At 35.7% G+C, this 23,694-nt stretch overlaps 1 protein-coding gene across 1 annotated transcript; it reads left to right on the top strand.

Moving 5' to 3' along the window:
- The first annotated feature begins 17,051 nt into the window (after positions 1-17,051).
- LOC113344467 (sulfite exporter TauE/SafE family protein 3-like) lies at positions 17,052-22,159 on the top strand. Its single transcript, XM_026588438.1, has 11 exons — positions 17,052-17,329; positions 17,435-17,594; positions 17,954-18,154; positions 18,251-18,315; positions 18,527-18,634; positions 18,729-18,815; positions 19,098-19,148; positions 19,241-19,462; positions 19,603-19,696; positions 19,820-19,960; positions 20,103-22,159. Exons 1-11 carry the CDS (start codon positions 17,108-17,110, stop codon positions 20,177-20,179), a joined length of 1,428 nt encoding a protein of 475 aa, XP_026444223.1. The 5' UTR covers positions 17,052-17,107; the 3' UTR covers positions 20,180-22,159.
- The last annotated feature ends 1,535 nt before the right edge of the window (positions 22,160-23,694 follow it).

Below are 23,694 nucleotides of genomic sequence, written 5' to 3'. Positions count from 1 at the left end.
TTTTTTATTTAAAGCTGAAAATCGTGATTAGTAAGATTATGGAATCTTTGCAGAAGTATTGGTTAATTCAGTGTTTTTTCTACAATTGGCATCTTCTCATCTCTGATAGTTAACTGAATGATCTCCTTCTGATACTTGAGAATAAGCATTATTCACTGTTAATTCCTGATATTAATTGTTATATCTTAAAAATGGTGTTGTCAACTCTTAATTACAAGCATGCGACCTTAGTTAATGTGCTTTTCACTTCTTACATTGAGAGCAGTATTTAATCAATTAAAACTACTCAGTTGTCTGCTATTAACTGTCATTCTCTCAGTACAATATTGTCACTTCAGGTTCTTGTTTTGTACTATCAATTTCTAGTTCTCTTGCTTTCCTTTGTTTAGTTTCTATTTATGCTATACTTGAATCAATTTCTCCTCTCAGTATCTTCTGTTTCCTTTTATCACTATTTCTAGAATTTCTCTTATGTGAGTGTTTCCCTGATGGCATTACCAGCTGAACAAGTGAGAGTTCTTGACCTTGATGAAGATATAAAAGAATATACTCATAGATTTGCTGCTCTTCTCTGTGATGATAGTCGTAATTACCATAAGTCCTCAGTTAAGCACCATCTTAATAGGATTTGGCCTATTACCTCAGCTGACTTCAAGCTTTCCAAACCTTATATTCAGGACATGGGTAATCTAAACTTATTTGTTGTCATGTTTAAGAAGAGTCAAGATAGAGATATTGCTTTCCTAGCAAGACCAACCTTTTTATTTAGTAAGCTCTTTGCTGTCCAGCCTTTGGGTGATTTGGAATCGATTTTTGATCTTGTTTGGGAAGTTACTCTAATGCCAGTCCAGGTACCCATTCACTCAGATCTCGTTAATAAAGGCAAGGTTCGTCAAGTTTTCGACCAGATAGGTACCTTTATTTCATCAGAACCCACTTCAGGTAATTGGTATGAGGCCAAGGTTATGGTGCCTTTGAAGACACCTTGACTAGGAAGGTTGTCATTAACACTGCTAAGAGAACTTATAACATGTCTGCTTTTTATCCTAGCTTACCTTATCGTTCTTGCAAGAAATGCTTGGTTCTGTATCATGATGATGTCAAATGCAAGGAGATTCAGTCAAGGCTCTATGTGAGGGATCTTCCAGCTCCTACTCCTCGGGAAACTAATGTGGCGGTTACTAGTGTTAAGGCACACTCTGAGGCGGGTGAAAGCTCCAGGGCTACTATCCCTGTTAGTGGTCCTATCACTCTTGATCAATCCAAACCACCAGCCTTCTCGTCCAGCCTTCATCCGCTGGGTAATACTGGTAACATGAGTTCTTCATTCTCTCCTCTTGTTTTGTCAACTGATTTGCCAGTTGTATCTGCTCTTACCATTAAGGAACCCTCAAACCCTCCATTGTCTTTACCAAATGTTTCAAATACTGGTTTTACCTCGTCGGGTTTTGTTTCTCCATTTGAAAACTTTTCTTTCGGAGATATCGGGACAGTGCATGATAGAAAAGGAAAGAGACCTAGAAAAACTTTTGAGTCTGTGTATTTAGAAGCTAGCACCTTCTCATCGTTTACCATGATGTCGACTCCTCATTGGCCTCCGGTTTCCTCGGTGCCTCCTTTTTCGCCTCCTACTGAATCTTTCAGTATTGTAAGTGCAGGAATTTCTTCTATTCAAGCTTCGGTTAGTAATGTTATTTGGGCTACCACTAGTCCGTCTCTCACTCAGACTATTTTTTCGTCATCAAGTTTCTCTTGTAGCTCAATTTCAGATATGATCTATTTATCTGAGGTTATAGTGCCACCAGTTTTTGAAGCTGAACTCTCTAATACTCCATCTCTGGATGAAGAGCTTAAGGATGGTATTATTTTGGAGCCTATGCCTTTAGCCTTTCTTCCACCGGAACCGGTTATCACTGATGAAGATTTCGAGAAGGAAGTGGATCTCATGATGTTGGACCAAGATACTATGACTGATGCTCCTGACATGGCTCATGACCCAGTAAGTACATCTATATATCTTTCTATTAATTTTATTTATTTTCTATTTCAAACTTCCCCCTGTTTTGTGCTTGTATTCCTCAGTTTTCTTGAGTCCTTTGCTACTTTCTTTAAATATGATGATATTGAGCTGGAATATTAATGGTTGTTGTTCTGATAAAAAATGGAGACACCTATTTAGTCTTGTAAGAAAACATAAACTGAATGGTGTTTGTTTATTAGAAACTATGGTTGACGTAGAAATAGTTAGGAAATACACTCATCATTTACCTTTCGATAAATGGATTATAATCCCTTTTGTAGGTAAGTCTGGTGGTCTTGCTTTTGGTTTCTTTGAAAAGTCATCCATTGATATTATAGGGCATTCTCATAATATGATTCATATCCTATGTGATGTCACACCTGCAATTAACAACCATGTAATATCTTTCATACATGGTTCCCTAAATCTGAGTGGTATGAAAGCTCAATGGAGCTTCCTTAGTGACATGCATGATAATAATAATAATCCTTGGATGCTGCTTGGAGATTTTAATTTTATTTTAACCGATTCTGATAAGCAAGGGGGTAACCCATCTGGATCTTTCCCTCCTGAATTTGTAGTGGATAAACTTTTTGAGATGAATATGAATGAAGTATACTCCTTTGGTAATCGTTATACTTGGTGAAATAGAAGATTTTTAGAAATCCAAATGAACTGATATTTTAAAAGTTAGATAGGGATTTTATGAATGATAAATGGGTCTCAGTGCTTCCACAAACTCGTGCCATCAACTTAGGGAGAATTTATTCGGATCATTGTCATGTTTTGGTTAATTTGTTCCATGGAATGAGTAAAGTTAATATTCCTTTTAAGTTTTTCAAATGCTGGCAACTTAATCCGGAATTCAAAGAATTTTTAAATAATTCTTGGACTAAAAGAGTCATTGAGTCTCCTTCCTTTGTTGTTGTTAATAAGCTCAAGACTGTGAAATCTGATCTTTGTAAATGGAACATCAATTCTTTTGGGCATATTAAGACTACGATATCTAGGCTTAATTCTGAGATTGAAAGATTACAAGCTCTACCTTATTCACCCCAAGTTGGTCAGTATATTTTTAATTATTCTACCCAACTTGATTACTAGTATGAAATAGAGCATTGCTTCTATAAGCAAAAGTATAGAATTAATTATTTTACTCAGTATGATAGGAATACGCATTTCTTCCATAATTTGGTAAACCTAAGGAATATGTATAACACTATTCATACTTTGAAAGATGATCAAGGCAATCGGCTTGAAGAGAGAACGCATGTAGCTCAATTATGCTCAATTCATTTTAAGAAGATTTTCACTACATCTTGTCCTTCTAATACTACTATTCAGGAAGCATTATTGCTAATTAAAATGATGAGGATAATATTTCTTTAATTGCTATTCCCACTCCTCAAGAAGTTAAAGAAACAGTCTTTAACTTGGCTTTTTGGAGCTCTCCGGGTCCTGATGGTTTTCAGGCAGGATTCTTTCAAGATAACTGGGATATAGTGCAAACTGAAGTTATTTCTCATGTGAATATTTTTTTTCAAAAATAGGTACTTACTTAAACAAACTAACTTTTCCTTTATCTCCTTAATTCCTAAAATTAAAAACCCTGCTTCCTCTCATGAGTTTAGGCCTATTAGTCTATCGAATTGCATCTATAAGATTATCTATAAGCTCTTAACTAATGGATTGAAACCTATTATGAATTCTATGGTGTCGCCCTTTCAGTCTGCTTTTGTTGCTAAGCGTCAAATTCATGACAATGTGGTAATAACTCATGAAATTCTGCACTCTTTTAAAAGGAAAAAGAACAATAATAAAAATGGTTTTCTTGCTATTAAGTTAGATCTATCAAAACCTTTTGATAGGATTGAATGGCCATTCATTCTTGCTGTTTTTGAGAAACTAGGTTTCTCAAAAGAATGGTGTCAAATGATTTCTCAGTGTATTGCTACTGTGTCGTATTCAGTTTTAGTGAATGGTTCGCCTGGTGATGCTTTCTTCCCATCTCGTGGAATCAGGCAGGGGGATTGTCTTTACCCTTACATCTTTATTCTCTGTATGGATGTTTTGTCAAAGTTACTCTTGAATGCTGAAGAGAATAATTTGATTCAAGGATTCAGGTTTAAAAAGGATAGTCCATCCATCTCGTATTTATTTTTCGCTGATGATTGTATGCTATTTCTAAAGGATTCTGTTACTTATGGTAGAAATCTTCTTAAGGTCATAGATATTTTACTAAAGCTTCGGGTCAGGCCATAAATTTTGACAAGTCGGGTTTTATTACAAGTGAGAAGATGCATCATAAACATGTTAAACTTCTAGCCAAAACTCTTAAAATGAAATTTCCGTCTAATTCTGAAAAATATTTAGGATCTTCTCTTTTTGTTGGTAAGGACAAATCGAACTCTGTCAATTTCCTTGTTGATAATCTTTACTCTAGATTAAGTACTACCAAGAAGACTAATCTTAATGTGGCAGGAAGGACTATTGTTACTAAGCATGTTCTTTCTAGTTTAGCTGTGTACCATATGGGTTGTTTTCCTCTTCCTAAGAAGATTACTTCGAAAATTGATTCAATACAACGTTGTTTCTGGTGGTCTAAAAAGAACCCTAATAGAGCTGCTTATTTTAGGTCTTGGGGAGATATTGGCAAATCTAAGTCTAATGGTGGTTTGGGAATTAGAAATACTTATGCTTTGAATAGAGTTTTTATTTGTAAGCTTGGTTGGAGATTATTGAAAAATCCTTATATCTTGCTATCTATCTTCATGAAAGACAAATATTTTCCGAACCAGAATTTACTAGAGATAGACAAAGCGGCTAAGACCTCGTCTTGGATTTGGAAAGGGATAGTTAAGGGAATTCAGTTTATCAAAGCTAACACAGTGATTAAAATAAATGATGGGGCTTCGACTAGTATTTGGTCTTCTAACTGGATACCAGGGAATTTAAATCCTCCTATATCCAGTCATGCTTCCTATACTGATTATGTTTTTGTTAATGATCTTATGGATTTAAATAACTGTTGTTGGAATGAAGGAGTTCTTTCCAATCTTTTTTCTGCAGATGAAGTCTCTAGGATTAAGGCAATTAGAATTAACCTTAATCAGAGGGATTCCTTGATGTGGTCTCATACCGTAAACAGAGATTTCACAATAAAATCTGCTTACAGAGTTTATATGAAGGATTTTCCTTCTCCTGAGGATGCTTGTTTCTGGAGGAAAATCTGGGCAGTAGATTGTTTACCCAAAATAAAATACTTTTTATGGAAAATCTTTGCTTATATGCTTCCTGTTAATTCTCTAGTATATTTTTACAATCCCGAAGTTGATGTTCGATGTCCTCTATGTCATCAGTATGAAGAAACTGTTATCCATTTGTTCATACACTGTTCTGTTGCGAAACATATCTGGTTTGGACTGTCTCCACTGCACTTGGTTTCGGTAGACATGGATTGGATTAACGACTATTTCTTGTACTGGCATGAAACTCATTTAGGTACTTCCCCCTTTAAGATTCACTGGCCTAGTATTAGATCGATCGTTATGTGGTATATTTGGAAATTCAGATGTGATGTGCTGTTTAGGAATATTTCTATCGATTTGAACAAGGTCATTTTGGAAGTGCAGAGGATGATTAATACGTATATCTCTCCTCGGGAATTTTTTAAATGCTTCTCCTATTGTTGGTCTGAGCTCTATAAATGAGGTTGAACATTTCATGTTCATTGATGGTTCTTACAAGGATTATAACATGGGTTTGGGTGTCATTTGGTGTGACATTGCAGGTAATGTAAAGGGTTTGCGTCCAGATTTTGGTTTGATGACAGATGCAGTAGGGGCTGAGGCTGCTGCTCTAATTTTGGCCATCTCTTGGGCAAAATAGATGAATATATCCAAAGTTGCTTTCGTTAGTGATTTCCTTCAGCTTGTGCAGTACAGCATTGAAGACAATATCAGTTTAGCTTGGAGAAGCAGTGATCTTGTCGAATATTGTCGGAGTTTTATTTTCAGTTCTTCGTCTTTTAAACTCTGGTATATAAAGCGTGCAAATAATCCCTTAGCTGATAGGCTTGCTCGTCATGCTAGGAAAGTTAGTCTCACTATTCCTCCTTTTTTGAACTCCTTTATTAGGAATGTGAACCTAAATATAATTTGTAACTCTTTCTTTGCTTAATATATGGTGTGTTTCTCAGCAAAAAAAAAAAGTGCCCCATTCACACACACACTCCCAGCTTCAAAATCTGGTAGCAAACGATAACTAGTTTCTTCTTTACTTCGCCAGCCGCTATCACTTCCAAGTGTATATACCTCGACCCGACCCTTGTAGGGAGGTTTACATTTGTATTCAGGCTGATCATCATAGGAAATTCTAAGAACCTTGTACTCATTAGTTAGGGGTTGATATCCAACTCCATGCATAATATCATTATTGTGGTAAATGCATATCCCTGGAACATTCACGATTTCTCCAGTAACGGGATTATAGATGTAAAATGATTCGTATGAGGGTTTGTTGTAAAACGTCGTGGTTGATAAGAAAATCAACCATTACAGGAACCCACTAATACAACATCATCTATCTGAAGTTTGAGGTTGATCCTCCTTGTTGATTAGTGCGAAAGTTTTGAATTCTTCTTATGGTCGTCATAGTACTCAGCGTAATAGAGATCTCCTCCGTGAAAGCAGCTAACGAAACTCATCATGGCAGTATTAAAACTATGTGTAACGCCCTTGTGTTGACACCGAAGATGTAGACTAGCAAACTAATTAGTATTAGCTTGAGATTGAATGAGATTTCTCCAAGCTCTACATACTTGTTTACAGTCCAAAACTAACTCAGCTGGTAACCTGGACAATATATTCAGTTCGATTTCTGCGGGGAGACAGTTTAGACGAGAGTCTTCCATCACGTTATTTTCACAAGATAATCTATTGCACGTCCTTTCTATTTATATAGACTTTTTTTTTGTTGCTAAATCACATTTTTATTTATTTTAATCAAATTTAGAATTACAAAATTTGAAGAACAAAAGAAAAGCTAAAAAGCTTAAGAATTACACTTTAAGTAGAAACTGTTATGGCTAACAGAATCTATAATACTTTATATCTGGTAATTCAACTTGAGATAGAGATGCAGGTTTTCCTCTATTAACTACCACAGATCCTTGAGGTAATCTTGCACCCTGTTTAGCTAGCTCAATTGCAGAGAAATTCACTTCCTTATGACATTATTCATAGATAATTTCAGGAATCTCCTTCTTGGCTTTCACCCATCTTGATTGTAAGCACCAAGGAATTACACCCTTTTTTGCATCCTCTATTATTGTTAGAGAATGAGATCTGATGAGTATCCTATTGCATTGAAGTTTAACCCATTCAGTAGCCCACACAATAGATAGTGCATCAACTGTAGAAGTAGCAGCAATACCAGTCCCACCTGAGACAGTGCCAATGACCTGACTTTCATGACCTCTAGCAATAATGCCAAAACCACCCATACCTGGATTATCAACAGCCATTCCAGCACAACAAAATAGAACATAACCTTCATTTGGATTGAACCACTGACATTCTTGGATTCTTTTGAATTTCATATTTCTCTGACCAAGGTTAAAGAACTGAAGTATTTCAGAATCATAATTCTGCCCCCATCTTGTACCTGTCATTCTGTAGCCACCATAGAATACTAGGCTCATGATTCTTCTTTTGAAGCATTCCAAATTGGGGGATATATTTTCATGAATAAATTTATTGTTTTGGAACCAAAGTTCTCTCGTTGTTGCACATGTTGCTGTTATCCATGCTTGTTTGACAATTGAGCTTTTATGTTTTGGAAGATTAATAATGTCTGAGAAGGAAGTAGGTATTTGGAATTGAAAAATAGTAACTAACCATTGCCATATATGCTTGCTGAAACTGCAGGACTACAAGAGATGCTTCATACTGTCTTGAGATTGCTGGAAGATACAACATTTAGAATCAAGAGAGTAGCCTTTCTTATTGATTAGATTTTTATCATCAATGCACACTCCCTGTTGAATTTTTCATATATTACTAGCTATGCTTGGATGTAGAAATTTTTTCCAAATTTGGTCAGGCCAATGTATTCTTGGTTGCTTGTTTCTAATTTTCTCAACTGCAGATGATGTAGTATATGATCCTTTTAAATCTCCACTCCATATAAGCTTGTCTTGCTCTCCACTTATTTTTGGTAAGGAATCTGGAATGAGATTTTGCAAGGAACATGGAATACACCAAACACCATTTTCCATTATATCACTCACAGTCATATGAATTTGTCTTGTATTTTGTCAGTGCAGCTCAGAGAGCCAATTAAAGGCTTATCACCTACCCAAGTATCAAACCAAAATGATATTTTTTTCACCATTACCTACATTCCATCTCACATTTGATTTCAACTCATCCAAGCCCACTTCAATCCTGGCCATACTGTGGATAATTTCCATTGAGTACTCCACTGACCATATTTATCCTTATACTTAGCAGCAAAAAAACTTGAGCATTCATCACTTGAATATATAAATTTCCACATCATTTTCATTAGTAAAGCTTTATTAATTACCTCCAAGCTTTTAATACCCAAGCCTCCTTCATTGAGTGGTGCACACACTTTGCTCCAACCAAGAGTTTCATGCTTTCTAACTTTACTGTCACCAGTCCATAAGAAATTTCTTATGATTTTTTCACAGATTTTGATTACTGAACTTGGCCATTTATAGACTGCCATATTATAAATAGGAACACTGCAGAGAACAGACTTTATGAGCACCAGTCTATCATGAAATGAAAGCATTTTACCCTTCCAAGCTGCTAAATAACCTTGCATCATCTCCACCATTGGCCACACTGTTTCAGATTTAACTCTTTCAAGCTTCAATATGACACCTAAATATTTTTCAGGGAATGTTGTAAGCTCCATTTGCATTAAATTTGAAATTTGGTTTCTTCTTGATGGTGTGCAACCATCCACAAAACGTTTACTTTTCTGTTTGTTGATTATCTGACCAGAACTGTCTTGATAATTCTTGAGCAGGGTGATAAGAGCTTCTAAACTTTTCTTTGAACCATTGCTGAAGATGAAAACATCATCTGCAAAAAATAGGTGAGTTGGATAAACACTTTTTCTGATAACCATTGGTTGCAGCTTCTTCAGTTCTACCAGTTTGGTTAAATTCCTACTCAATACTTCTTCCATAAGAACAAACAGAATGGGAGATAGGGATCCCCCTGATTTAAACCTCTATCCATTGAGAAAAAACCCTGAGGTCCTCCATTTATCATGACAGAGATTTTATTAGATGCAAACAATGTTCTCAACCAATCACACCAAGCTGCATAGAATCCATATTTTTGAAGTAATTTAAACAAAAAGTCCCAACTCACTGAGTCATATGCTTGTGATATGTCAAGTTTCAACCCAACATTTCTCCCTATTCTTGTATGCTTCATTTCATTCACTAACTCAGAAGCTAACATAACTTGTTCATGTATATTTCTACCTTTTATGTATGCTGCTTGCTGCTTTGAAACTAATTTACTCATCAGAGCATTCATTCTTGTAGCAAGTATCTTTGTAAAGATGTTGAAAGTGAAATTACTTAATCCAATAAGTCTAAACTGGTTTGGTTTCTTTGCACCATGGACTTTAGTAAGTATACTAGAAAATTGGAATTCATGCCCCTTGGGATATATTTTCTCCTCCAGCAATATTGAATAGTTTTCAATAGATCATTTTTGATAATATCCCAACAGGATTTGTAGAAAATACCTGAGAAGCTGTCTGGTCCTGGAGCTCCATCTGCATTCATACTAAAAACTACATTCTTAATTTCTTCTAATTCAGGTACTGCTTCAATCATAACTTGATCTTGGTATGATACTAAATTAGGAATAACATCCAACAAGGACTCATCTATGTTTACTTCTTTATGCTGAAATTTATGTTGAAAGAATTTAACCAAAACATCTGCTATTTTATTTTGATCTGCTACCATATTTCCCTCCTCATCCTCTAGTTCACAAATCATGTTTCTAGTTTGTCTTATTTTAAAATTTGTATGGAAGAAGTTGGTATTAGATGAGCCCTCTGTAACCCATTTGATTCTTGACTTCTGTTTCATCATAGTGCAATGCTGAACTTCTTTTGAGTTTAGATAATTCTGAGCCATTACCAATTCAGCTAAAGCTTGTTCATCATGAGGATTAGAATCAGAAATTACCATCTTTTCTTGAACTAACTTTTCTGCTTCCTTAATCTTGACTTGAACATTACAAAAAATCTTCCAGTTCCATTCTTTCAATATTATCTTTAATCACTTCAGCTTATGCATTAGAGTAAAAGCAGGATCTCCATTTACTGGCTCAGCCCAACTGTCTTCAACAACTTTCATGAAACCAGGGTGCTCCAACCACATTTTTTGAAATCTGACAGGAACATTTGTAGGTTTAGGAATGTTCACACATCCCCCCATTAAAGGAGAATGATCAGATACCACCCTAGCACCAACTTTGTAACCCCAATCACTATATAATCTTAACCATTCCATATTAAACACAGCTCTGTCTAATGTGCAAAGTATTCTTTTACTCCCATGTTGACAATTTGACCAAGTGAAGTTTAAACCAACTTTAGGAGCCTGTAAAAGACCATAAGTATTTAAACATTCACTGAAGTCAAGCATTGATCTTCTTGAAGGAGATTTTCCACCAACCTTGTCATCAACTGAAAGAATTAAATTGAAATCACCAATGACTAACCAAGGCTTCTTGAGGTCACTAATCATCTGCATTTCAGACCAGAGATATCTTCTTTGAACCATATTTACATTAGCATGAACACCAGACACTAGAACATCACCTACTATCACTGTGATCATTTGACTTGAAATTGAGATAACTGAAGGAGTTGTAATTGAGTTACTCCAGAATAACCATATGTTACTTTTGTGATTTGCTGAAGCATTATGAATAACTATAAATTGCATACCAGGAAGATTTAATCTACTACAGAAAGAAGCAAAACATTTGATTTTAGGTTCTGCAATCCACAAAAGTGTTGGCTGAAATTGATTAACTAAATTATGTAACTTCTGTTGGGACCTAGCTCTCCTAAGACCCCTTAAATTCCAAAATAAGATTTTCATGTTTTGGTTTCAATGGGTTTTGTACCCCCCTACCAACATTTTTTCTAAAATTGTATTTCACTGCTGCTTGAGAAGTATTTTTGGTAGCTGAAATATTTTTAACTGCTGGGATAGAAGTACTAGTTTCTGTCTTCTTACCAGATGAATTAACTACTAAAGACCAAGTATTGAAAGGAACTGGTTCAGTTGTCACTTTACCTGAACCTGCATTCACAAAGTTTACTACATTTTTTTTTCCAATTCTGTAACTTCTGCTATCTGAATTAGTTTTTGAGGTTCCATTTCAGCCAAGATTTCCTCATCAACACTTATAACATCATCTTCTTTTTGTTCAAGATTGTTAAGAGCACTAAGTCTCCCACCATCTAAATTGAGTAGCATAGGATGATCAACAGATTGAAACACAGTAGGAGAGACAATATTAGATATGATTGAATCTTCAACAGGGTCTTTATTGATAGCATCACCAGATGAACTTCCTTGCACTGTTCCACCAACTTCTGATCTATCACAAATATCAAATGGTACATGGGAGTGACCATTTTTAGGAGTATACTGCTGAGGAGTATTTGATGTAGATTTATTTTGATTACTAGCTTGCTGAGATTTATTCTTGTTAACTTGCTGAGCCTGTTGATCTTTAAAATTTTCCACTCTGCACTCAATGATTAGATGACCAACAATTTTACAAATTGGACAAAATTTGGGACATACTGGAATGGGTATATTCTGGAAGAAACCACCATATTTGGTACCAATCCAAATTTTTTTTGGAACAGTTCTAGTAAAATCAACTTCAACAAGAACATTTGCATAATACCCATTTTCACATTTTTCAGTAGCTTCATCAAGCTTTATAGGATTACCGATTTCCTTGCATATTGAGAAAGTGGGGGTACAACAACCACACCCAATATTTCGCTTAGCAATATGTATGGACAAACTCCAATATACTTTCAAGAGAATCAATTAGACTCATTCTTAATAAAGTATATCAAAGAGTTATATCTCTCTTTCTTGATTCAATTCTTTCTCAAGCAAATAGAAATCTGCGAGTCTAATTGAATACAAGAGAAATCACTTGAACAATACCAAAGACCATGTTCAAGTATCAATCAATTTCAATCAACAACCAAAGGTCGGAGTTCCAATTGATTGATTCTAACGCACAACCTGTGATATTTCAATTATATAACAAAATATAATGCGGAATAGAAATAACAAAGACCCCAGAATTTTGTTAACGAGGAAACCTCAAATGCAGAAAAACCCCGGGACCTAGTCCAGTTTGAACACACACTATATTAAGCCGCTACAGACACTAGCCTACTCCAAATTAACTTCGGTCTGGACTGTAGTCGAACCCCAATCAATCTCACACTGATCCAAGGTACAGTTATGCTCCTACATCTCTGATCCCAGCAGGATGCTACATACTTGATTCCCTTAGCTGATCTCACCTACAATTAAGAGTTGCTACGACCCAAAGTCGAAGACTTTAATAAACAAATCTGTATCACACAGAAAAGTCTACGATAATAGATAAATCCGTCTCCCACGAATATACCTACAAGTTTTGTTCCGGCTTTTGATAAATCAAGGTGAACAGGAACTAATTGATAAACCAGACTTATATTCCCGAAGAACAGCCTAGTATTATCAATCACCTGACAATAATCTTATTCGACGCAGTGAAAAACATATTGCGGAATCACAAACGATGAGACGAAGTGTTTGTGATTTCTTTTATATCTTTCCTATAGGAGATATCAATCTCAAGACAATTATTACAATTATACTCGTACGATAGAAACAACAAGATCAGATCATACAACTACAAGAAAGTAGTATCGGTCTGGCTTCACAATCCCAATGAAGTCTTTAAGTCGTTAACCTGGTTTAGAAGAAGAAACCAAAGGTTAAAGGAGAATCGACTCTAGCTTAGCACAAATAGTATCACACAGAAGATGTGGGGATTAGGTTTCCCAGTTGCTAGAGTTCTCCCTTATATAGTCTTTCAAATCAGGATTTGCAATCAATGTTAGCTTGGTAACAAAGCATTCAATATTCACCTTTATATGAAAACCTGATTAGATTCAAGCTAATATCTTTCAACCGTTAGATCGAAAACTAGCTTGTTACATACAAATGAAATGCACGTTTTTAGGCTTGTGTAACCGTACCCAAACTTGTACATTTGTTGGTTCAATAATAGTTAACCAAATGGTTAGCCATATGATCACTTTCATATCAACCATATTCTTCTTCACCACAACTATTTCAAGTGACTCAAATGAACTAGTTAGAGAGTTGTTCAATTGCAAGGAAATCTTATGTAACTACACAAGACACAATTAAAGCAAAAACGATTTGATTCACTCGAATCGGTTCATGAACTATGTATCCACGGTTTGCAATTTGCATTCCTTAGTTTATTAAGAATAAGTTTACAAACATCGTTTTTAGATATAACCTACTCAAGTTCGCCGACTGGGTTCGCGGACTTAAGTTCTCGGATGGAGTTCACAAACTCCAGCAGAATTTCTCGGGTCGAGAACTTCCGCCAGTTCGCGGACTGAGTGATTGAAACTTGTCATGACTTTCGTCACTAGGTAAAGATGAACTTGGCTAAAGCGAAAGCTTACCAACACATATTTCGAGAAATAGATAGGCGAGATAAACTCGGCTCGAAATAGCGAATATGTGTAATCTAAGTCTATATAGCAAAACGACTTTTGTCTCAAGATGGGAGATAAATAGAATTTTGAGTGATAGATAAGTTCAAGTCTCCACATACCTTTTAGTCGATGAAGATCCACCGGTTCCTTGAGTAGTCCTTCGTCTTGTATGATGATTGCCATGGAGTTCTTGAGCTCAACTACACTTTCTATCCTAGTCCGAGACCTTAGCTATAGTAGACTAGAAATCAAGACTTATATTTTTGATCACTAACATTGACAAACATGCTTGAGATAGCAACGCATGCGAGTTCGACCGAGCAATGCTCTAACACATATCTTAAACAGAATTTTTTCATTCCAAAATTCAAGCCCTAGCCCTGGAAATCTCACCCACACCATAGCTTTTGAGGGTTTTTGACTTTCAGGACGAAAATTTGAGATCCACTTCCTGATTTGCAGAATTTGATCCAACACCTCCCATTTACCCTCCTTGATATACTGTTTATCTTTCTCATTATCAAGTTTAATCGTGAAAAAACCTCTTCCTAATGGAATAAGTTTGCACTCACCAGTTAACTTCCATTGTTGATGAAGAATAATAGAAGCATCCGCAAATTTAATCTGCTGTAAATTTAACCTACCAATAAAAGAAAACCTCCAAGGATTTATACTTTCTTCAAATAAATCATCAGGCAATTCAATCGAGGGAATCACCTGAGAATTTTCCTCTTTGTTAAAACCTAACATATCTGAGTTGAAAGTTTAAAAAATAGTGAATTTAGGACAAGAATCAATAAAACCACCTGGTTTAATGATTACACATCACCTGAAACACCTTATTCAAGAAGAAATTTGGATAGAAATCACCTGAAATTAATGAAGTTGAGCACCGAAAAACGAAGATTGACGAAGAAAATTAAACTGAGTTAGTCGCCCGATTCACAGAGCGTAACTCGCCCGATTCACTTCAAATTCAAACAATGATTTAGTTGGTTCAGGAAACCGATTTAGTTGGTTTCAGGAAATCTTAATCTTGGGCGCGACAATAATACTTACTTACTTAGGCGAGCCAATACTCGAGCCATAACTTACCCGTTTTGTCATTATCAATTTTTCAGGATTCAGTTGGAAAGTGATGAGTGAGCAGAAGCAATGTTTTTTTTTTCTTTTATCAGACAGCAGCAGCTGCAATGTTAGAGGTGTCATCATATATATATATATATATTAAAAACTAAAAAAAATGCCATACATATTAATTGACGGATGGGAGAATAGCTCAATCTAAGAAGCATTTGAATGACGATGGAGGTGTCTGATGGTTACTTTAAACATCCATTAGTTATGGTATGTGATAAAGTAGGAAGTCATAAATGCATCCATTAGAATTTAGAAAGAATCGTAAAGAAGAAAAAAATAAAAAGATACTAGTATCCGAGAGTACAAAAAAAAAAAAAAACAACAGTCCTCTTAACATGTATACCCGTATATAGGTTAAGCATTTAAGTTCTTGTCTTGAACTCCCACGAAGTTTTAATTTTTTTTCGGGAAAAAATCAGATGTAACGTAAGCATATGTTGTTTCCATTATTACCCTCAATTAAATTAATTCACTCCCTAAATCTACACGTGTAAGGCAAGTGCTAGCTGTTAGGTGAGAATCAGTCTTCTCTTCTTCCTTATTTTCTCTTTTCCTTTTAATCTTCTTTGATTGATATGCTTGATCCTTGAACCAGAGAAGTGATGGTAAAAGAGATCTCGACCCACTAAACAACCACACGAAATAAACCCATGCCCAGTTCTTTTTAAATCCTGTCATCTGTAAATCATTCTCTTAGCTTATTCTATTCATATACTTTTGATTTTTTTTTTCTTATGAAGCTTCGAGAAGAATTCTTCTTTTCTGCCGTGGTGATTGGATTGTAATCATATACTTTTGAATTTTTCGACGGGATTACAATTTCTAATCTACCGAGATTTAGATCGCAAACATATTTTTTTTTCAAAACCGTGTAAATCAAACCAAGCAAATACAAAAACAGTAAGTCACTACACACTCAATTCCTCAATGCAATTGAAGAAACAAAAACGGCAAGTGCCAAATTAATGAACACCCAAGTCTGCTAGGAGATTTTGACTATAAATATTTCAGCTAAATCAATGGAATTGATAAGATGCTCTGTAAAGAAATTATTATAATTTTAATTTAATGAACACCCAATTCTGTTTTTTCCTTTTCCCTTGATTCATCGTACTTTTTCTTTTTGTATGTCATTGGTGTCGAAATTAATTTGGTATGATCTTGTTTCTAAGAAGTTATAGTACCCACCCTATGATTATCTTTGATGGTGGAAAAATTGAGGATGAAGTTTAAAAAGTCGAGATAGACATCATTATTTAATTATTTCGGAGCAAATGGCAAAGATTTCACAGTATGATAAAGATGGAGACGAAGGATTTCGTGAAATAAAAATGGATCTGGATCGTGAGATAGAAATGGAGAAGAGAAGATAACAAAGGAAATAAAATAAGAGAGATAAAGGAAGAGGAAACGTCTAGATTTATTCTTTATTAAGGGACACGCAGGGGTAATTGTGGAACATAAATCTCAATTTTAGGGAAAGCTAGATTATGATTATTTTAATAGCCGGCTTCTACTTCCCGTGTAATTTAAAAACAATTATATTCCATTAACTTGTATACGGGTACGCAAGTTAATAAGACCCTATTTTAATAATCGCCATGTAATTTAAAGACAATAATATTCCGGTTAACTTGTATACTGGTATACAAGTTAACAAGACCCAAAAAAAAATGCTAAAAAAGAGAAACCCAGAGAATTTAATTAGAAGATTTCTCGAGCAACTCATAAAGATTCCATGAAGATTTTCTCAGATTTCAACTGCCTTTGAGTATGATTTCCTTGACGGTGATCTCCAAAGTTTCAACGACACGATTGATTTATGTGATTTCCAAAATCGAATCTCATATTTATTTATTTCATAAATACGTTCGATATACGATATGCATGGCTGAATGTAAACCACGTCTAACTATAAAACGATATTAAGGTCGGGATCAGCAAATGAAGACAACAAAATCATTGACACCCATTCATACTAATTAAACTATATACATTGTTTTCTTCTGGAATCTTATATAAATCACTCGTACTCGGTTTTACTATAAAAGTGCGGAGAGATACAAGAAAAATATTTCAAGTCTATAGCCAAAGGTTAAAATGGCTGAATCGATCATCAGATATAGGAGGAGCAGAAGTAGTGGTACTGGTTTGATGATATTTACATTTTCAATTGCTTTAGAGTTTTTGTTATTGGTTTCAGCAGCAGAAATATCATCAAATAGTAGTAGTCATGATTATTATGTACCTGCTGATTACTTTCATCATCAAAGAAATCTATTAAGTGAGTCAGAGCAATCTGGTTATCGGCATCAGTGGCCAGTAAGTACATTCAGTGAATCATATGTCGTGTTGTTGCTCTACTTGCATTGAACTTTTACTCATATATCCTGATCATTGACATGCATATGCATATGTATGTTGCAGGAAATGAAATTTGGTTGGAAAATCATAGTTGGTTCAATAGTTGGATTCATTGGAGCAGCATGCGGGAGCGTAGGAGGAGTGGGAGGAGGTGGGATATACGTTCCAATGCTTACCTTAATCATTGGGTTTGATGCAAAATCTTCCGTTCCATTATCCAAGTGTAAGATACTTAACTTTTGCATTATGTCAGTTTCTGGCAGTATAAAGGGCAGGGCCGGCAACCCCTAGGTAGGGACTGTGGTAGCGCCGGTGCCAACGAGTTATTTTGTCATCCATAAAGATGCAAACTAATAAAGGCCAAACATAATGGTTGCGAGGTTGTTGATATATTTATGAACCCGTCGGGAACTACATGACCATGATATTTAAGAGGCAGGTGCAACTGTTATCTTATACAGAAAATGAATCATCTTATATATTTGACAAAGTCAAGTAGGATTGACTTAGTCATGGATTAAACTTAGGCTTATCTAATTTTCTAAGAATAATAATGATTTTCTTGTTGCTATGTTATTTCAGGTATGATAACAGGCGCAGCTATGTCAACAGTGTATTACAACTTAAAGAGAAGGCATCCAACACTTGACATGCCAGTTATTGACTATAATTTAACACTTCTTATGCAACCTATGCTCATGCTTGGTATCAGTTTTGGTGTCATTCTCAGTGAGATCTTTGCTGATTGGATGGTCACCATTCTCCTTATAATTCTTTTCCTTGGTATTATAATTACTTACACACTCATCTCTCCTGTATAAAATAATCAAACACTGGTTTTCCTAAAACGAGCCCTGAATGAAATTTTTCTTACTACAGCCACTTCAACCATGTCATTCTTCAAAGGGGTTCAAATGTGGAAAACGGAATCCAAATTAAAGAAGGTAAATTATATTCATATGCTTTATTTTTCTTTGAACCCTACCGTGTCACTATAGTATAGTAATAAAGTCATCTGTGACCTGAGTTCGAAACTCGATAGGATCAAAAATTTAATCGAGCAAATAAATAAATTTTATGAATAAATAAAATAATAATATTTATCTTTTTGTTTCTAGCTTGTATTCATCTATTTCCATCTCTTGGTCTTGATAGGCTGCCAGTTGCGTGGAGTCAAATTGTGATCAGTTGGGCAAGGAGGATAATCATTTACCATGTGATGAATTAAGCAATAACACCCAAAAGGAGATAATACGAACTACGGTAATGAGTACATAGAGTAGTATGTTTTAATTTATGTTTCTCTCGATCGATCTGCTAAATCAATGACTAACTTTCTGCCTTGGACTTATTGAAGGTCCCCATTCTTGAAAATGTCTATTGGAAGGAACTTGGACTTCTTGTTTTTGTATGGGTTGCATTCCTCATAGTGCAGATTCTTAAGGTTAATTTACACTTTTGTACAAAGTCAATCGCTAGTACCCTATCCGAGTCGCCTAGCTAAACGCCCAAGGTGCAAAAATGTGGGCCATTTTTTATCGGCGCCTTAGGCACGCTTAGGCCCTAGGCGAGGCGTGCAGGGGGTGCCTAGCTAATAAAACGCCCAAGTCGCAAAAATGTGGGCATTTTTTTCTGGGCACCTTAGGCACGCTAGGCGAGACGAAGGGCTTGGTGATCGTTAAACAATTACTAATTACGAACTTTCGTGAATGCTTTTTGGATACAGAATAAGACAACTACCTGTTCAACAAGTTACTGGATACTATCTGCATTGCAGGTAAGAGTACTTACTCATGAGCAATTTTTGATATCTGATCAATGAAATTTTATCATTTTCCTTTGGTTTTTGAATCCATGTCATGTACGTAGATTCCTGTCTCAGTACTAGTGACAATCTACGAGGCAGTTGGATTGTACAAGGGAGAGAAAGTGATTGCATCTTTAGGAGAAAAGGGTGCAAATTGGAGTGTCCATAAACTAGTTTTCTTTGCACTTGTTGGCGTATTTGCCGGTATGGTTGGTGGGTTACTAGGTATGGGTGGTGGATTCATTATGGGTCCTCTCTTCTTGCAGCTTGGAATTCCTCCACAGGTGAAAATGCCTACCTATTGTTTTGTTTTTTGCATTCTCGTTGCGGTATGCTCGATTAAAAAAAAAAAATCAAATTTTCTTGGGAAGTAGCTTGTAATTTATGAACTCAGATCGAAGTTTGACAAATACATATAAAACAGGTTTCAACCGCGACGGCTACTTTTGCCATGACTTTTTCTTCATCCATGTCTGTTGTTGAGTACTATCTTCTCAAGCGTTTTCCAGTCCCTTATGGTAAGTGAATCAATCCACCACATACCTTACTCAACGCCGGTTGTGTTCTTTTGGTTTTGTTTTCTCTCTAAAAGCATCAATTTATCTTCTCCTTTTGAACGTTTTTTTTATTTTTTCTTACAGCTCTCTACTTCCTAGGAGTGGCAACTCTAGCTGCATTAGTTGGACAACATGTAGTGAAAAAGATTATATCGGTATTAGGAAGAGCATCTCTCATCATCTTCATTCTCGTCTTCACGATCTTCATTAGCGCAATCTTACTAGGTGAGAATGATCAATACTTGGCACTCTTATTCTGAAATTATGAAATGCTTCTCCGCAGTTCCTCGTTTTAAGCCCGACAGGAGGGTTGAAACTTGAGTGTACTGAATATTTGCTCTCTTTTTGTTGCGTACATCTATAACAGGTGGAGTTGGGATAGCAAACATGACCAATACGATCGAGCATAACGAGTACATGGGTTTTGAGGATTTGTGCACATGACTACAATGTAAATTGATGGAGCTAATTAAAGCCCCTTTCCATTATAATATTGTATATCCATTCTTTGGTAGGCTGGTAGCATGAAATAACGAAAAAATGGTTCTTATATAGGTATGAAGTGACACATTTTTTACTTAATTAGCATATAGCTCTAACTCTAAGATGTTAGTACAATAATTGTGGCGAACCGGGAAATGACGACTTCGGCGCACAGCCGTGCGCATCATGACCTCCCAACGCGTCACTCTGATTCTAGTGACCGGACCGATAGAATTTCTTTTGTGAAAACTACTGTGAGATCCATTTTGTCAGATTTATCCACTATGAAATTTAAGGACGTAAAATTTCACGCGCGCATCCAATTTTTGGGAAAAAATTACTCCAACACCCATAGTTTCTGGAATTCTCTTCTCATTTATTTATTTGTCTGAAAATTGAGAAAGAGATGCACTGAGATGGCGGCCATGGAATTCAGAGAAGAAAGATCAGCAGAGAGTGGAATTGATGATTTGAGATGGAAGAAATCGACTGCAATTTCACTATCAACAGCTTCTTCTTTATTTGTTCTCTCTAACCCACGGCTAACACCCATCTTCTGATTCTCAATAATCTCTCAATTTATTCCATCTGCTTTTGATTTCGAATAAAACCCACAGATCCCCTTTTAAGCTTGTCTCAATCCACCACAACATCGATTAATCATACTCAGATCGAACCCATCTCTGATTCAGTTGCAGTGACAACCAACAATATCAATCTCTTTCTTAACTCTTCATCTCTCGAATCAACAGCAAACCCTCAATCTCGGCTATTTCCAGTGAACCCATCGTCAATCTCTGCACCAAAGCTCAGATCCCCTTTCTTCAATTCTAATTTCTCAAATCAGTTCAACACAGACCAATCTTGCCATTGCTTCATTCTTCCGTTCCTTGATTTCCATTCTCAGCTCTTCAACACCAGCGAACACCATTAATTCATCAACCTAGCAAAATTCCTGGAAGGATCTCAGATCATAGTCCAGTAAATAAGAGTTCTTCAATTCCATCACTTGCCGCATCACCGTCTCGTAAGATGTCAAATGGAGTCGGCCCACCTCTTCACAAGAACGGGCGACAACCAGTCTCTACGGCAGGGAAGAAGAAAAGTAGTGGGTATGGCAAGTAAATACATACTGGTTTAAAGATGATAAAATAAGTCATTTTTAGGTTTCATTGTGGATTTGGTAGAGAGATAGGAGAGGAGGTTTTTTTGTCTTTTAAACGATTAACACAACAATACTCCAGTTGCTTGTACTAGTGTGGTGGTGCGGTATCTCCTCAAGAGAGAAGTTGGCCAATCTTTTTGGCTTGATTTGTGCATATGATTAGAGGAGCTCGAATTTTCTTTTTGTTGTTTATTTTGTCTATATCGAACTTCTTGCATATACAGAGAAGAAGAAAAAGAAATACTAAAACAGTTGAAAAGAGGAGGAGCGCATAAAAAGAAATTGCAGTCGCAGAAGACTGATGCTGTGGCTACAGAAATTGCAGGTGGTACTGATGAGGATTGTTGAAGCTTATGGCACTGTTTAGATGAATGTTAGGACTTGCAGGTGGAGTTATGGTCGAATTCTGATGCTGCCGGTGAGAGTATGAAAGCAGCAGGAAGAAGCGCAGCTAAGTTGCAATGACAATTGTGCAAGAATGGTTAGTTTTGAGGTATTGCAGCTGAGGTGGTGATGCAGTGTGCAACTGGTATTGGGTGGATGTATTGTGTGCAGTATTGCGAAAATGGAGGTGTGAATAGTGATGTATAACAGGTTATGCATCTATAAAATTTGTTGCATAACTTGTTATGCATTCTCGAAATTGGCTGCAAAACACGTTCTTCAGCTTTTTTTTTTGCATAACTTGTTATGCAGTCCAGAAAACAGTTGCATAACACATTATGCAGCTACTTTTTTCTTAGTATTGAAACCAACAAAAAATAAGGTTGCATAACTTGTCATGCACCTACAATAATATGTACATAACATGTTATACAGTCGTGAAAATGGATGCATAACCTGTTATCCATCCAAAAATATGACTGCATAATGCATTATGCATCGAGAAAATTGTTGCACAATCTTTTATGCATCGAGAAAATAGATGCATAACCTGATATGCATCCATAAATACGGGATGCATATTGTATTATGCATCAATTTTTTTATGGACGCACTAAAATTAACCAAAAACAATGGTTATATAACTTGTTATAAATGCATAACTTTGTTATCCGAATGCATAATTTGTTATGGAGTGGAGAAAATGGTTGCATAATTCATTATGCGTCTGCATAATGTGTTATGCATCTTTTTTGGTGGCTACATAATAGTTATGTATCAAGTTTTCGAAATTTTTTCCTAAAATGATGATCACCTCCGATTTTTTCGTGAAAACAAAAATTTGATATTCTTGTTTGTACTCGTTGCGTAGCTCTCTTAAAAAGAATTCCAACGATATAAAATTTGTAAGATTCCAAGGCGCGGATTTTTAGATATGTTATATCTAAGTTGCGTTGCCAATTATACCCCTGATGCATAACCCGTCATGCGGATGCATAATCCATCATGCAAACATTTTTAATAATTTCATCTAATTATGGGTGTCACGGAAATAATTATGGGTGTCACGGTACCTAAAATTAATTGTGGGCATGACAATGAGAATATTATTTTTATTGGGTCTGCGCCTGAGTTTCCCTTTTCTTTTCTTCCTTAACAAATGCACGTTGTTGATTTGCCTTTACAAGCTCGAAGCCTTAGGCATCGTTTAATGTGGTGGATCAATTAGAAGTTTCAAGTGGGAAAAATACGGTTTAGTCCAAAATTCCATCCAAATATACTAGTTAGACCTAACCCATTTAACTAGGTACAAATTAGTCTTTTTTTATGGAAAGTACACAAATAATCTTCCTGGTTTACAATTTAGTCCAAATATTTGCAGTTTAGTCGAAAGTGACTCATGATGATGTCAGCAGTTTTAAATAATATAAAAAAATAATTAAAATTCGCAAACTTTATATATTCGGAAAGCTCTTTCCGAAAGCTACAAAAAGAGTACCTATATGACTATATAATTCTCATTATTTAAAAAACTTAGTTTACATTGGTGGCCAAACATGTAAACATCTACAAAAATACAACCTGTTTACAACCCAAACTCATTACCAACATCAGCTCCAACTCTCAACCACTCTTAACCTACTGCTTCAAACAACTGCAACACCTCAACCATTCAACTCAATTTTTTTATCCATTTCTGTAGCTTTCCAATCTTAGCTGCACTTCTTTACAGCAATACTACCCATCCAACAACAACATAAATTCATGCTCCTCAGTACCACCAACATCACACATTTTAAATTTTATCTTTGCAATTCCATCGGCATTTCATATTTATTCCCTAGATCACCACTTCAGAGTTCTACCATCTCAATAACACCAGTTATTGAACTTGAAAAAAAAGTGATAACCTTTCACCACCAACCAC

This window comes from Papaver somniferum, unplaced genomic scaffold, assembly GCF_003573695.1.
Source record: "Papaver somniferum cultivar HN1 unplaced genomic scaffold, ASM357369v1 unplaced-scaffold_76, whole genome shotgun sequence".
Classification (NCBI taxonomy): domain Eukaryota; kingdom Viridiplantae; phylum Streptophyta; class Magnoliopsida; order Ranunculales; family Papaveraceae; genus Papaver; species Papaver somniferum.
The sequence above is the reverse complement of the archived record's forward strand: the minus strand, read 5'-3'. Positions and strand labels throughout refer to the sequence as shown.